The 17385-nt window shown below is 42.2% G+C and overlaps 1 protein-coding gene across 4 annotated transcripts in view; it reads right to left on the bottom strand.

Annotated features, from left to right (window-relative positions):
- nlgn3a (neuroligin 3a) overlaps positions 1-17385 on the bottom strand; it is a 126396-nt gene that overhangs the window by 98538 nt on the left and 10473 nt on the right. For 3 of the 4 annotated variants that reach the window (XM_079351749.1, XM_079351748.1, XM_079351746.1), the window contains exon 2: positions 686-1390. In XM_079351749.1, coding sequence (XP_079207875.1) covers positions 686-1157 — 472 coding nt within the window. In that variant the 5' untranslated portion in view covers positions 1158-1390. The remainder of the gene's footprint in view (positions 1-685; positions 1391-17385) is intronic. The other variant, XM_079351747.1, reaches the window with a different exon arrangement.

Consider the following 17385-nt stretch of genomic DNA (forward strand, 5'->3'; position numbering starts at 1 on the left):
GTGGGTCTCCTTCAAGTGGCGAAAAACAATAAGGTCATTGATGAAAGTCAATATCTTAAAATCTGGAACTTGTGATACTTTTTGTCATGGTGAAGCCAAATCTGTGTTTGCCTTTCACACAAAGCCTGCTCTTGTTTTTTTTGTTTTTTTGCAGCTTTATGTAAGGACAAACTGGTTCAAATCAAAGGAGAGTAAAGGGTCTTACATAGGTCAGGCTGATGCCACAGGCCTCTTGTGTACCAGACAGAATATTTCACCAACCCTATAGTAGTAGATCATTCACTTATGAGGCAGGCTGCTAATCGCTAATGGCTAATATCCCCAGTACAGTCAAGACAGTGAGGGTTGGAAGGTGCTCCGAATATTTCCAATCTGCTCCTTGTCTGATTAGATTTCTTTTTTTCTTTTTTTTTTCTTTTTGTATTCACTCGCATGAATAGGTCATTTAGTCATCAAAAGAGGAACCTCTAACAGTGGCATGGAAGGGGAGAGTTGATGAAAAGACTAAATGGAAGGTCAAGTCAAGATGGGAGGTTGAGATGATAGACACGGACACAGCATGCGCCAGACAACAGGTCATGCTCCGCGCAAAAAAACAAGGAAGTGACACAAAATTTAAGAAAAAGACAGAGAGGCAAAGACAGAAGAGAGGTTTGACTTCATCCTGTTTACTCCACACACTCACCATCCTCAGTGGGAACATAGATGTTTAGATAAAGACAATCCTCGTGTTGATCCTGTATGTATGTGGTAACTATATCCAGGTTGAAGGTAAACCATATTGGCATCATAATCTCTGGCACAGCGTTGTGAATATTTTGCGGACACACGGGAGCAAAGTGAGTGGCATTCTTGATCCCCGACCAGGAGGAAGGAGGCTCAGGGGGCATGAAGCGTTTTTCTCCCACCGGGGACGCTGCATAAGGAACCCCGAGATACTGATCCACCGGGCCTAAAATCTCACTAGGCAGGGGCACCCTCACCCCTCGAAGTTTCCCATACTGCGTGTTCACAGTGGGGTGGTAGTTCTGACCTCTGATGGCCACAAAGCAGCAACAAAAGCTTAATACCCACAAGGACACGCTGAAATCGGTGCAACTGTGGGCACTGTGCCAGTTCTGCGAGGGGAGACGACTTCTCCTCGGGGAAAACCACATGGTCCTTGTGAGTGTGTGCGACTGCAAGTGACCAACATACACGCTGGGGCTCCCTCCTCAGCAAACACACAGGCCTCCCGCTCAGCCCTGCAGTCCAAACAACCGAGGGACAGTCATCAGCTGGGATAGTGGAGCCTGCCGGCCTTCAGTCGAGGAGAAAAAGTCTGAAAAACGCACTCCCTCTCTGCAGCCAGGTCCTTATTCAACGTCCTCGTCAGGTCTTCTATCCTGTGCTGCAGGAGAAGGAGAAGAAGAAGGAGAAGGAGAAGAAGAAGGAGAAGAAGAAGGAGAAGAAAACAGAAAAAAAATTAATGACATTGCCCTGACAGCACACAAGTTTGCTCCCGTTTTTACTTCGTCATTTTTATTGACTTGTGGAGTCTTTCTCTGCCATGACATAAAACAGCTCACATAAACATGACAGAGCTCTTAGTGCTATCATCAATCCACATATTCAAGAACCTGCCATGGACTTGGATATTGCAATTAACTTGTGGGCAACTTGTCAAGATGCATCTAATAATGCTAATAGGACAAGTGGAATAGGCATCAACTGTCAGATGGTAATTAGTCTCTACTTTGAAGGACACGATATACATTAATAGGGAAAGGACAGACACAATATTTCAAGTCTGAGTAAAAACCAGCGGTGGATCCAGACTCTTTAACCGGAGTGGCTCTTCTTAATGCGGCACCGACCTAGCTGCAAGCTCAGGTGTTAAAAAGTGAAGCCAACATAGAGATGAGTTCCATCAACTTGAGGCTGGCTGCAAAAGCACCAGAAGTCCCAAACAGCCCCACGTTAAAATGTCCAGTATAAGAGCAGAAATAACAGTAGTGCTGGGCAATCACTTACATTTCCATTTCAAATGACTATTTTGGAATTACCACTATCATACCATGCTGTACTCCTTTTGTCCATAGGATTTGTGTAGTCAATGTTTTCAAGTGCTTGTTGTTATATTTTGTCCACACGAGTACATCAATACTACCCCCCCCCAAAAAAACAACAACTCCACAGTGAGTTTGTTTGTATTTTCATTATTGTGATATGTTGTTACGAACTTTTTGACCAATTCACTTTTATTCATTGTTTTGTTTTTTTAAGAGTTATGAATGTTTAAATTCTCTAGATGCACGTTCTGCATTATGAGTTATGATGAGTCATCGTGGTCAATAATCTCAATATCAATCAAAATAAGCAGGATAATTATTTTTGCCAAAATTGATTTTACGAACTGGTTGAACAAACATGTAGGGGTGTTTACTTTATAAAGGCTAAGAGTTATGTGGCTGATCCGACTGACAGGCAGCTGCGTTGGAGCCATTTGCTCTGAGGCTAAAGGCCCGCCTCAGCTCCACCTCTTTGCCCTTTTCCAGGTTGACTGAGCTTTAGTTAAAGATAGCATTTCCAACTTAGTGACCACGGCTGGGGTTCATTACTCTGCTTCAGAAGCCAATGGGTGAAGTCACTGAGATTATGCTCTTGTTCTTATACCCTAACCCAGAATACACTTTCTATCTCCACTTCCAATACTTTCATTCCTAACATAAGAGGGCCTAAAAGATGTTGTAATCCTGTGTAAATCACACCTTTGATCAGGCAAATAACCTTTAATAATAATGTATGATTTGAAGTAGAAAAAAAAGACAACCCGTGACAATGATTTTGCTGTATGATTTTTTATATTCACACTAGCTTTGAAAAAAATCCCTTCTGCACTTAATTCAAACGTAGGAGACAGCGGACCAAATCAACTGTCCTCATTTTTTGAAACATGCATACCAAAGTTTATCAGAGGCTCATACAAGTTTTCTGCAGTCTGAATTAGACAAATCAAGTTTAAACTGTGTGAAACTCTCTCTCTCTCCGGGCAGTGGAAGGAAAGTAGGCAGTGGAAGGAATTTAGTATTTAAAAGGCAGTAAGTTTGGGAAACATCACTTTCTCATCCTGGAACGACATAATAACTTCAGATTGACTTCTGAATGTATTTTTTAAAGAAAGCGAGGATTTGGTCTCCCATCACTACATTTGAAAAAGTGAGAGAGACGGATATTAAAGGCACGTATTAGCTGAAGGAATAACTACAGCAAGAAAAACCTTCTTTTTTATGTCAATAAAGGAGCCAGATGGACAGGAGATGTACTGGTTTAACATTAAAAAAGGGGACAAACACAGAAACATAAAAACGTGGTCAAATAAAATCATACTCTATTTATTATTATGCAGCTTTTCCCCTGCTTTTCCTTTGGAGCAGGGTGGCTTTGAAATATCTTTCCCTGCTTTTCTAATGACAGATGCCTTTTTGGGATAAACTGTTCAGATGAGGATGAAGCTACAGGCGGCCCCCAGTGACAGCTCTGTGAATGCTAATCAACAGTCCCAAGGCAGAGCTCTGGTGCCAGTGAAAACACCTTCTCACACTGCCTGATCAATTTTCAATTTCTTTGGCTTTGGGTCCCCCTTAGCCTTGTGCGCCTGCTGCAGTGTTCGCTCTAATAACAATAGAGAAGAAAAGCCAGCATTTAGAGGAGGATATTGCATTCCAAAATTACTGTGTAAATGATTTATAATGTATCAGCAGCCGTCGGAGGGCCACTAACCACTGAGAAAGCAATCCTGACGTTCCTGGAGGTGCCGTTATCGCTCTGCAGCTATTCCCATTTGCTGCAGCCTCAGATCAGAGCAGAGTCTGCATGTGTTAGTCATACATGGAGGCCCTCACTTCATATCAAATGCATATGCAGACATATAGTTAATACTACAGATGGGCCAACCTCCTCTGATACATGTGTAAATGAAATGTGTTGGTGGTGGGCGATTCTGTTCAGAGACTCCGGCACACCGAACACCTGCTAAGTGATAATACATGAAAAGCCATCCATATCCAATCTGGGGAGTGAAAAAGCATGCATTGCTGCGAGGCTCAGGGCTGGTGGAGGCTTTGATTTGCAGGAAAAGTCATACTGACAAAGTCCCTTTCTTGCTCACTGGGATCTCTGCAGGTGTAGCTGAAAAGCTGGCATACATTACCATCGCACCCACACGTGTAAATTATATTAAAACATTTGTGTTCAAAGAACTGTATCCCTGTTCTGTTTTTGATATCAGACAAGTGCACGCAGCATCGACAACAGCATGCGTAGCCTCAGCTGGAGTGTAACTTGAACTTAGGCTGACCTCTTTACTGTAAGAAACATGAAGCAGAGAGATGAGAACATGTACAAACACCACAAAACACAAGCAGTTATATAATACGCTCGGCTTTTAGTTTATTAGCAACACCGTGCTTAAATTAATACTCTGTAAGGCCACATCACTGCAATAAATCCTACCTACATGAAAGCTATAATGTTCAGCTTCCAACCTCTCGGTATCTTGCAAAGTAATTAAATACAGGTTCGTATATGAATCTAAATAATCTAATTAGTTGATCACCACCACCGAAACTGTGTTACATATTAGAGTTGGGAAGGGGCAGAAGCTGCTTCCAGAAGTCTCATTCACTTTTACACCAGGGATGTACTAAAACTCTTACATGGCTTCAATTGCCATGAAAATCTCCAGGGAACTTTGTCAAACCAAAAGATTCTCTATTAGAAAATAAATTGTTAACTAGTAAAAATATATTTTTTTTTTTTTAAAAAGCACCTTCCAATGTGCATTTTATTTAGAAATTAAAAAAGTGTCAACATGTGTTAATGTCAATGAATAAAAACACAATCTGCAGCTTGAAGCTCACAAGTTCTGGGTCAGTTGTGATGCAATTTCGAATTTCTTGCGGTTAAACGAAGCATGCTGATTTGCTTCCTCTGCCCTGACTTGTGCCTCAGACTGGTCTCTGCTAAATGGGGAAAGCTAAGCTCCTCCTCCATGTTAACAGATGGTACATGTGACACAATACAAAACCAAAATACACATCAAATACATTTTGTTACCAAACAAGGTTCCTGATATCATAGTAAGTTCTTATAATGCTGATTTATATCTCATAATTACTTATCCGTGTGTAGTTTTTTATCAGGTTAATTATGCTAATGACAAAAGGAGTGCAATGCTATGATTGAAGGATCTGTGGAGAAACGCAGCTCCTGCTGTGCTGTGTGCACAAGATCAGAGTGGGGGGTCTTTTCCGTTTTCTTATCTAACGTTTAATGTGTTTTGGTTCGCAGGTGGCTGGTGAATCTGTACTGTCCTGACTTTGGCTCCACATGACATCAACGGCTTAATATACAGTATCAGCTCCTCACGCTGGAATGTTTTGGCTTCATTTTTCTACAGCAGGAGGAGATGTGCTGTCCACCTTTTTATACAATCACTTTGTCATACACATACACAAAGAAACTAGTTCTTGGAAACATAGCTGATGTTATTCAAACTGATAACAGTTAAATAGGCTCAGAATAAATAGGCGTTATTACAGGGAGGGTATTAAAAATTAAAGGGAACACTCTTCTTCCACTTCTTAACGCTGTAACATTTACAAACAGTATTCAATGCAGAGCTCTGCCATTGAAATTAATTAAATAGGTTGTACCCAATAAACTAGCATCTACATTTTAAATAAGCATATACAGTAAAGGCCCTGACACACCAGGCAGACGGCAAGGAACTAGTCACGTCGCCTTTTGCTGTGGCCAAAAAGTTGCACCAGAACAAACCGCAAAGACTACAGCGGATGACCAACCAGCACGTACGTTGCGTGCATGCGTGAAAGGTAACAACTCTCCATGCCAGCAGGCGGTGCTAGTCTGTAATCATCATTCCAAAAAAGGTGAAACCGTAAGAGGAAGAATAGTGGTAAGAATGTGGATAAATACACCGTCGAGCAAGCACAGAAGATGCATCCCGTTATTCTTCTCGTGCACTGGACCGGTGGCCTTGGTGTGTCACGGCCTTTAGACTGAAAACAGGTCGTGACGGCAACCTGGGCACCTCTCTGATCATTTCAAAATGTGTTTTTACTCGATTACTTAAATTGATCAGACTTATCATCCATTATGTGTTCTGTGGGTGAAAACATCTACATATTGATACACTGAACAAAGAAAGCTGTCTTCCCACAGGCAGTTTATTAAAGGCCCTCTTTCCCCATAGCCACACATACATAGAAGAAATTTAATCTAAATTCTGACTCACGCCATTCCTGCTCGGATGTGCGCACAGCAGCAGAAAACGTGCAAAAACCCTCATTCTGGTTGAATTAAAATACATCAGGTCAAACTTTTTTAATCAGGACATAGCAAGGACATGGGACAGTGTGATGGAGTGTGTGTGTTTAGAGGACACGCGGCGCAGAGGACTTCATCAGTCTCCCCTCCAACAGCATCTCAGAGGTCCTCTCTGCTTTGATCTCTCTACCTGCTGAAGCACTGCCAAGGGAGGAACAGAGGGAGAGAGATATTGCATGAGTTCTCCCTCATCATCCCAGAAATATTGATCGTCTCATCACCGTGGCCTTGCAGCCCATAATAAATACAACTGGAGTGATGGAAGCAGAGGAGGAGGAGGCGAGGAGGAGGTGGTTGCTGTTGCTGTGAGTCTAAGGGAGGTTATTAGCCCTTAATGCAAGAAGGCAATCCACCAAGTACACGCCATTAAACACCCTCCTCCCTAATTTTCCGGTCCCTGATTAATCGGAGATGTTCCATCTACAGGTCCAATTGTTATTCATTAATACTCAGAAGTTTGTCCTCATACAGATCCCATATTTAGAGGAAATCACACAGATTTGTTCTGCTTTATTTCGGTCCCTTACTTTAGAAGCCTCTCTTTGTTCTTGTACTGTGGAGAGATCTCTGCATTGCAATAAAAGTCTGAGCACAGAGCCAAATGTACTCCTACGCCCTGACATCCCTCAGAGAGCGGCTGAATGGACTCTGATAAAAAAGGAACCAATAAGAGTTCTGAGTGGATGGAGCTTCTGACTCTCTCTCCACTTTGTTATTATAGCACCGGTCTGCAACAAAGAAATTCACGGAGCTGCATTAGTGCTCTGCAACATCTAACTCCAAATGAAGTGAGCCGTCCTGACCTGAGACAGTGTAATCACTGATTACAAATGCTTCTGCTGCGGGTACATTATAACCCGGGCTGAATGTGCCATTACTGAAACAATAAGAGACAGAAAGCAGAAGACAGAAACTTATGTACCCAGGATGTTACCTCAACTGAACTCATTAAAATGTGAGAGGCGGCAGCGAAAAACTTCATGCCAGAAAGGAGGCTCCATTTTTTTTTTTAGAGGAGCTCAGCCTTCACTAGGTTTGCTCTCTGACTTCTCTGTTTCAATAATCTGAAAATATATACATCTCTAATTATCGGCTTACACATTTTGATTTCAAAGCACCAAATATGGATTCCAACAAGGAAAAATCCATAATGAACGTACGCACATACTGCCAGTACTCGTCTCGCAGGCAGGTTGCTGATATAAGCCTCTCGGCTCCACGAACAACAGCACGCCATATTAAATCAAGGAGATTGGCATGTTTCAGAAACAGCATTCCCTAAATGTCAAAACTAAACTGCAGCTTCATAAGGCTCCCGCTGGGAACCGGTGCCATGATAACAGTAAGGGATAAGGGGCCCGCTCTTTCTCTCCTTTTGCTTTGCCTGTGCAGTCACCATTACTTGGGAAAATTGGCGTTAAATCAAGAACAACGACGCAGCGCATTCTGACTGCTAATCACCACGATGACGCCGACATGTTCTTCAAGAAAGAGGGCATAAAGACGGCTGCTGCTGCTGCTGCTGCGGCTGCCTGCTAAGCTACACATCTCCACCTCCTTCTCCTGGCCGCTAGATAAATGCCGCCCCGAGTATCATTACCAGCCAAATGGCCGAGGAAACGGGGAGAGGCGAGCATGGCAGTCCAAATCAAGACAGATTCCAGGTAAGCACATGTTGAGAAAAATTCTTTTGCTGTACCGTAAATAAATAATGGCCATTCTCTTAACTGCTGACGGTGCTTGAAACAACTGTTTGCTCTTCAGGAGTAAAATGATAGGGACAGATTTGATCAAGGAGCCTTAAAGCTGCAAGTGGAAGCAATGGAGCCATTCCTCAATCCATTGTGCCTCTCTTTCTCTTGACTGGTGCATGCCTCACAGTGTCAGACAGAGTTAAGCCTCTAATACGATATGTGAAACAATACGTGGGGGTACAGTCAGATTAATCAAAGCTAACTAACTCAATTAGATGGGAATGGAATGAGTAGGTTACTCTAAAAAAATGCATAAACAAAGAAATTTCCCCAACAGTTCATCATCTTAACTCTTATTGATCCATTGCAAGGTCCCACTAGACACTCCCACTGAAAAAAAACCTCAAAGTAGCTAATCACTCAAGCAGCCCACAGGGATTCTTTCAGGAACCGCAGGGGCAAGTATTGGGTCTGTCTCTAATCTAGCCGTATGTAAACACATTAAGACTTTACACATGGCACACTCATTACCCAGCCTCCCACAGATGCCGTGTGCAGGGTGGGATCTATTCTCTTGACAGAGTGTTGTGTGTGTGATTCCGATCACCCTGCCAACGTAGCTCCAAAGTGCTGCGAAGGAAAGAGAACAAGACGAGAAAGGGTTTTACCATGACTTCAGTAATGACCACTGAGCATAAACAGCTAAATAGACAATTTCTGATGTCAGGAAAACTAAGTTGTTACGTTATATGGGTTCTTAGCTGTGGTTTTACACATCCACAAACTATTAGCCATAGGGATTTTTTTTCTTCTTAAAGATTTTTTGTTGGGCTTTTTGTGCCTTTATTGGACAGATAGGACAGTGGACATAGATGGAAATCAGGGAGAGAGAGTGTGGATTGACATGCGGGAAAGGAGCAGCAGGCTGCAGTCGAACCCGGGCCGCCCGCGTTATGGCCTATAGACTCCATATATGGGGAGGCATGCACTAACCACTGTTCCACCAGCGCCCCCAAACATTGGGACATTTCAGTCAGATGACTAGTTTGGTTGTCTGAGAGACCACAGAACCAGTTGGTTGTTAAAATAATCCAACCGATGTGCTGTATGCTGGGTTGCCATCTCCCAGCTTTCCCCCCAATAGATGAATCCATAATGACGTTGTTCATCTCCTGACTTTAAAAAAAAATCTCTTCCCAAGATAAGATGAAAAGCTTTGTATTGATCAATAAATGTCTTGACAGCATGGATGGCTATTACATTTTTGGTAGTTTAATGATTCAGGCTGAATACCTCTAAAACAAGCGAAATCATGTGTATGAAATGTCATGTAACAACTAAGACAGTAAATATTAAAAAGTAGATGTTAATGTTCAGGCTTTATGTTAAAATTGTTTTTGTTAGCGAGCTAGCATGCTGACTTGAAACAAACAGATTGTTTCCAGATAGATTATCTGGATCAATCTATCAATTGGTTGAACAAAGATGAAATCAAATTGAGAGAAAGTCAGGACAGCTTTAGTTTCCGTCCGGCTGCATGTCATCCTGAACGTCCAAACAAGCAGACGGCTGATGTCATTCTGCTTCCTCTTAGTGTAGCTGTGTTACATATTTAGCCTCTTCACTCGCGTGCCATCAGAACAGTCAGTGAACCTTTTTTAAAACGTGATGAGACCTGTGTAGTTTTGGCGACTTCATGAAACATACTGCTGATGAAGATTGTGAAAGGCGCTGATGCACATTCAACCCCAGTTGCCAACAAAGAGAAGAGGACTAACAGCCAATCATGATGCAGGGATATTAGTAGGCAGGTTTACAGGGATTGAAGTTTCATGTCGTCAGTAGTTTGGTTATTTACAAAAAGAAAAAAAAAAATAACTTGACATTTATTGTGATAATTATTGATATTGATCTATGTGAAGATTTTCGCCCAGCCATAGAAAGCAGACACACAAAGGTGGTTGGCATGACATTATTACAGGTGTTTGTAGAACAAAATCAATGAGTTATAGGGTAAAGAATAAAGACGGCTTGTAATGAATTTCAGCAGTATCACCGTCGGTCAAGACTTGTATTGCTTCCATATCTCATGTTGAACACACTGACTTTGTAAACTCCAAAATATTGTTTTCCTCAAGTGTCTCATCAGCGAAGAATCAGCGATCAGATCTGAAACAGATATTGGAAGTATCCATTGCTCACATGAATTTGTTATCATGTTCCCAGTTGTTGCTGGAATCATCCTACATCTGTGCAGAGGCCTTGAATTTGATTGGACTTGGTGCACACATTTGAAACATGATTGAATTCCTTGAGAGTATACACTGCGGTTTACCAAGGAGAATTCAGCAGATATTTCAAACAGCTCGTCTCATCTCCTCCACTGTAAGGACGGCACGTATCACATGGCAGCTCTAACATCAATTTCTGGCTTATAGCGGAAAGGAGGATGGATATTTTTTTTTTTTTTTGCCTTCTGGGATGCATCCCTAATAACATTCAGGCAAGTGCAAGGAACCTGAACAGTGCTGGCATGCCACTCTATGTATAAAGCAAATCAGAGTTGATGACAATCACTTCAAATGGGAGCTGCTGTGTTTTACTCCTGCTGCTCTCTTTGGTCTAAACACTGCCTGTCAAGGAGCTGCGAGACAGTTATCAGAGGTACTGTCAGAGAAGAAAGATCCCTTACATTTACATCTTGATTGATTATGGCTTAAGATTAATGAGGGTATCATTTGGAATAAATGGGTTATTTCCTATTTAAACTCTGTATTGAATGCTAAATGTATGTCATTTGAAGTAATGTATCTAACATTATGCCGTGCATTGAATATTGATCCGTGGGGATTAACTGCACCACAGAATTGACAGAGAAAGCAGTGGGGGAAACATTTCTCTTAGAGCAGCTATTAACACTTCACAAACATGTAGAGTTGAACTGAGAGTTTGCTGTGAGTTAATTGAGGTCTTGGTGGTAATTACAACAGGGAGTCGATCTCTCACAATCAGGGCTCCAAGTTCATTGGCACTGCATTGTAATATCTAAGCTAGATCAGCTCCTATGGCTAGTATTGACTCTTCAGCTCTGGGTTAAAGAGAGCACGCAGGCACCGTTGGCCTGAATTACCACTGCAGAGCCCGGATCATCAAATGCAGATATAATGCAACTAAGTGTAATCCACATTGCTGGGTAATTATTTAAAAGAAAAAAAACTATTCGTCTAAGCAAGAGTAGTTCTGACAATTACACGATTTGAAATGTCTCTGCAATGAATCGTGTACAATGTACATCTTAAAATGGGATTACGCTGGTAATTTAGCAAGCAGTAATGTCTACAATTTGGTGGACATTTCCTGTAAGGGATATAGGAAATTAATTCTTTTGGTTCCTAATGTCCCACCCACACAGCAACCTCCCATTAGAGATGCTAAAACACAAACAGAAGTATCCCCATAAAGCACACAAAGCCAAGCCTTTGAAGAGCTGATCATCCTGAGGACAACACTTAGCTATGCACCATTTCAAAAAGTAATGAAGCCCTGCTCTGAGTGCATGTAATTCACCGCTTTCATCCACAGCATTTTGAATTATGTTTTTCTGCACACCAAGATAGAAAATTCTGATCAACTTGTCCAGAAGAATGTGACATTAATTCTTTCTTTTTTTTTAGGACTGAAATGAACGCTGTCGGGCCTTCGCTGTGAAATGTAATAGACTTGTGCATTCACGTGTATAAGTGTGTGCTCGCAGTTACACTACTCCCGGTAAGCGTGCTGAGAAAATGAATCTTCCCATGGCCTAATAAGCTAAATAACAGCTTTAATTCAAGGTAAGTAGGCTGCAGTTCTCAGAGAAAATTGAAAGGTCAGCTTTATCATTTGGTGTGAAGGAGCGGCACAGAACCATACATATACCGAGCGGAGACGTGACCCAGATGCTGCCTGTAAAATTAATGAGCTAATAATGCACTAGGTTCCTCAGCATTCGCAGCAGTAACAGTAATGTGCAAACTTAGAGAAACACCACATTCAGGTAAAATATGGAGTGAGACTGCTAGTTTAATGCCACAAGGAAGTAATACATTTGTACTGATCTAAAAGTATCACAGCGCACTTCTGTGTTGCCTTATATGCACCAGTTTGCAGCTTTACCTTTTCCCATGAGACATTTGCTTTAAAATGCTGCATGTGCTCTTAAAGCTATTGTTTATCATATGCCTATGTGTCTCTTCATTTTGATGGATGATCAATTAAGCCGAGAGGGTTTTTTTTCTTTTTCTTTCTAGAAAATAAGTCAATGAACGTGGCAACGCCCTACACATTATTCTGATGTTTCTTTTCAAAGACCTCGTCTCGCTGGCTTCCTTGCAGAGTGTTCACAAATGCCAAAAGCACAGTGGTAGGAATGATGCTATTGACATGCAAATGCAGGGTAGTTGCAGAGAAGTGAGAGGTGCCAAAGTGTATTGTTGTGTGACAAGCAGAATTTCTGAATACACAGCTGAAAAAACAAGATGTACACGAGTGTGCTTCACACAGAAAAAGAAAAAAACCCTCAGCATCTGTTTATCATAGGAAAATAAAGACGTAATGGATTCATGAGCATTCTGTTTTGGGCTCTATTTACAGCCAGAGCACAGGGTTACTATGGCCTAGTGACAAGAGATTAAATGTGCTCTGTCCACTGTACATGATGCCTGCAGTGTTATGGGAGCATAATTAAGTTTGGAACCAGCCCGACAGTGATGTGCTTTTAACTAAAGGTCAGCAGTAAACAGCGATGTGAGCCACGCTTGATTACTATGTATATCACAACATCAAAAAAAGATGCTGCTGCACTAATGAGGGGTTGACCTTCATCGATGGCGTAAACAAAGACCAAGCAAACACATGCTGCACCACATGGCCTCTGTCAGCTCTTAATAAGAGGGTTTTAAGTCATTAATACACCGTTAATATTCAGGAGGACTCCGACATTTTCATTTAACTTTTCAGAATCTAATTTAGCACTTTCCGGTCTTGAAAACGCAGGACATATACTGTATATATACAAACAACAAGGAACACTAAAAAGCATGTAAATAATAATAAAGGCTGAAAATGATTACAAAAAAATAATCCCGACTGAGTCCCGACATGGATTCCATTCCAATAATAAAATAATCTACACTGAAACATATGACAATCTGGAAGGTAAATATGGAGCATTAGCATCTTAATTCATCACATTACAGGCTCATCTGGAGCTCCAGCCAGGTGGATTTAGAGGAGATGTAGAGGGATTAGTGAGGTGATATCAATCACCACTGTTGAACCACCCCCTTATCCAGCACCATCACAGACCCTGGCTGACTTCCCCATTGATCCTGCTCAGGCTGCAGGGGTGGAGCAAAAGGCCCAGATTTTCTCTTCAGGGGATCTCAAAGCTTTGAGAAAAAAAAGCTATTTTCATTCCAACATTTTCGGATTGAGTCAGATTTATCCTTAAATTGGACAAAGATTGGTGACTGTGTGCTCTAAAAGTGCGAGAGATTAGATAACAAGACTAGATTGATGTAGCTAGGTGACAGAAGAGGGAAAAAAAAGGACAAAAAAAAAAAATGTCCAAGAGGGAATAATAGCAGCTGCATTTCCCCCAGTGACACTCCCAGTCGTCTTTTTTAGCAAAGCAGTCATCTTATTTTGCTCATTGCATGTTGCACATTGATATTCAAGATATTATTAGACAGGCCAGAAAATCCAGATGATGACGATGAGCTCCGAGGGACATTTTAAATGACAGTGCCCTTTCTTGAAGGGAGAGGGTAAACAGCAGAAGCACCAAACACTGTCTTGTTACTAACACTCATCTGCATTCTCTGAACAAATCTTCAGTAACTGATGGGCAAGGCCACAAACAAAGACAGAATGTGACTTCTCAAATATGAAAGGGATGGGGTGGGGATGGGGGATGGGGGGGGGGGGGGTGGGGGAGGCAGAGAAATGCCTCAATATCACACATGGAGGAAGGGAAGAGTGTCCTCTGACAGCGGTCCTTTTGGCTCGCCCTGGCAGATATGTCTCCTCTCTATTCACAATTTCTAATCCTGTCTGAAAGCCTATCTTGAATGTCAGGCTTCTTTCTAAATTGGCTCGTGTTCTTAGTGATTGATTAAAGTAGTGTAACCCAGCTTTATCAGACTGCCCTGAACTCTGTATTTCTGCCAAATCTATTAGGTAATGCATCCTATGTTATTGCACCAGTTGGTCTTTTTTACGCTGGCCTGTCTTGAGAAAATGCAAAGATCCCATTGTAAAGAGCGAGCTGGTCTGTAACCCTTTCCTTCTGATCAGACAGGTGAGCTGTCTCAGGCTACCAACTGTTTAGAGACAAAAGCCGCACCCGAATTCAATATGCCGTTATCAGTGAAATGAGCTTTAAATTAGCCCGAAACAGCGTGTGCAGGATATGAAACATTAAATAATCCATGTTTCTCATGTTCTACCTTTTCTCTGATGCCTTGGTGGTACCACCAGCCTGCCGCTGTCCCTTGACATTGAGCGAGCAATATGGCCATAATTCATGCGTTCTAATGCCGTAATATCCCCCGTGCCATTGCACAAAGAGGAGAGAGAGGAGAGGAGAGGTTGCCCTGGTATTACTGCTGACGCCTGAGTCCTAGACGTTGCACTTAGAGTGTCTCCTGCAGGACATTATTCAAACACATGCAGGCACTACACAGTCCATGAGACAAGAGTGGGCCACCATGGTACGGAACACACACACACGTTCAAACACTGCAGCTAACTGAGGGTTACTCAAGGTCAAACAACAACACAGAGGATGCGGACTGATTCTTATATTTGTATGTAAGTGTGACACTACAGCTGTGGAGTTAGGAAAATGACAAAACACAGCATATGCAAAGCTGGGTACAAATTAAAATACTTTAAACAGTGTAGAGTATCCTATTAATGACTGCACACTTAGAAGTAGGCCATGTCCAACACTGCAGGCAAATACGGCCTCGGGTTGTCTGCACTTCCTCAAAATCTGCACAGAGTACATTACTCGATTCCTCCTTTACCGGAGAAAAAACACAGACTCTAGATATTGTACACAACAGCTCTGATCATGCATCCATTGACACTCAATGTAAAATTTGTAAATCTATTTTTCACATCTTCCTCCTTCAAACCGTCTCCTTAATGTTTCTGTCAGTGGAACGACTCCAAACATCCTCCCTATTCCATGTTTCATTAGTAACCTGAGGGAGAAAAAATGCTTTTCCTCTAACATCTGGATGTTAGCTAGCTTGAGTGAAAAGTCATATCAGATCAGATCCTGCTACATCAAATGCAACTTGAGGGCACATTATTTATTCATTTAGCTGCTGACATCCAAACCATGCCCTAAACGTTGACACTTTGAAAACTATTCCTCTGTGCCCGAACTGTGGCGCTAGCAGGGGCACGCTCACAGAGGGAGCACGGTTTTATGCTCCTTTTAGCAGGCATGAACCTAGATGAGACGAAACAACAAGGCCATTGTCGGGTTTTTTTTAGCCTTGGAGCTTCTGCGAAGAGAAAACAACAACGAAACAGCCTTCATGACAGCTGTAAAATTTCATGTGACAAGGCCTTACAGCATACACAAATAGCCCTGAGAGCTGAAACGGCACATAACCTATTACCAATATTTACCCCTATGGTGTGCAGAAATCCTGGCTAGCATCAATGTTGGCCGGGAAGGCAAGTCTCAGGTTGTGTTTATGCATGTGGGAGGATGTTTGGTATTGCTCTTTTTATGTTTTATGAGTTGGCAGTGAAAAAAACATAAATCAAGAGCCTTTTTTACAGCATGAATAAAATCAGCTTTTTGTTCGAGGCTTGCTAGTATCACAACTGCAAACAGTAATGCTTTAAGTCTGACATGATGGCCGAGTGGTTAGGGCGCGCGCCCCATGTACAGAGGCCGTAATCCTTGCAGTGGGCAGATCTGACCTGTGGCTCCTGTCCTGCATGTTGCTCCCCACTCTCTCTGTCCCTGAATTCTGACTCTATCCACTGTCCTATCTTTACGATAAAGGCATTAAAAGCCCAAAAAGTGTATCTTTAAAAAAAATATAAAAAATTAATACATCTTCAGCTGTCGGGTTGTTGGCCAGTTTGTCTTTCTTCCGAAAAGAGACATTTACTTTCACACCTTTGATGCAGCAAACGTTCAAAGCAAACATAAATTCCGACATTCTTCATTTTTTTTTTTTTTAAATCCATCCTTTGAAGAGTAAGCTATGTCGTCCATTCACGTTTGTAACTCTGTCAGTTATAAAAGCGTCTTTGAGGAACTCTGACCCCTGTCACCCTGCTTCCTTTAAACAGTCAAGTATATCACTCATCATAAATCGGTTCAGATAGAAGTGTCGATAAAAGCTTTTTCTGCAGCGCACTGTTAATCCCCTCAGCTACACCCAGGGACAGTAATTACAGACATTTAACAGAATTGTAGAAATCCACAATCTCCTCGCTGATGCCCTCCATTGCTTATGTAAGTCATATTGAGGCCGCTGTATACATTTCACTCCTCCCAGGACTATGAGCAACAAAATGCATATTCAACAATGGCAATGTTTTAACTCTGTTTGAGCAGTGGTTGCAGAAGCAACAACCCAGGTGTTGGAGGAGTTTGGAAGGCCATGGAGAAGGACTTTAGTTCGACCTCAAGGAGGTTTGACAGCTCAGCATGGGAAGAAGAACATGCATAACATTTATTTATGTATAATGACTCTGACTCTTTCCTCTGCTCGCACATCCATCCACCCATTTTCATCCACTTATCCAAGATCGGGTCACAGTGGAAGCAGGCGTAGTAAGTCTCCCTGGCAACACTTTCTAGCTCCTCCTGGATGAGTCTGAGGCATTCCCAGTCTAGACGGTATATATTATCCCTCTAGCATGTTCTGGCTCTTTCCCTGGATCTCCTCCCAGTTGGACGTGCCTTGAAAAGCTCTAACGGGAGGCGTCCGGGTGGCATCCACCTTAACTGGCTCCTTTCAATGCGAAGGAGCAGCGGCTCTACTCTGAGCCCTCCCCAAAATGACCGAGCTCCTCGCCCTATCTCTAAGGCTGAGCCCAGCCACCTTCCAGAAGAAGCTAATTTTGTATCTGTGATCTCATTCTTTCCCATAGCTCATGATCACAGGTGAGGGGTGGAATTAAGAGCGCCCGGTAAATCGAGAACTTTGCCTACAGGCTCAGCTCTCTCTTTGCCACAACGCCTGCATCTCATGCTCCATCAGTCTCTCACTCGTGAACAAGA

Source organism: Symphodus melops, assembly GCF_947650265.1.
Source record: "Symphodus melops genome assembly, chromosome: 9".
Classification (NCBI taxonomy): domain Eukaryota; kingdom Metazoa; phylum Chordata; class Actinopteri; order Labriformes; family Labridae; genus Symphodus; species Symphodus melops.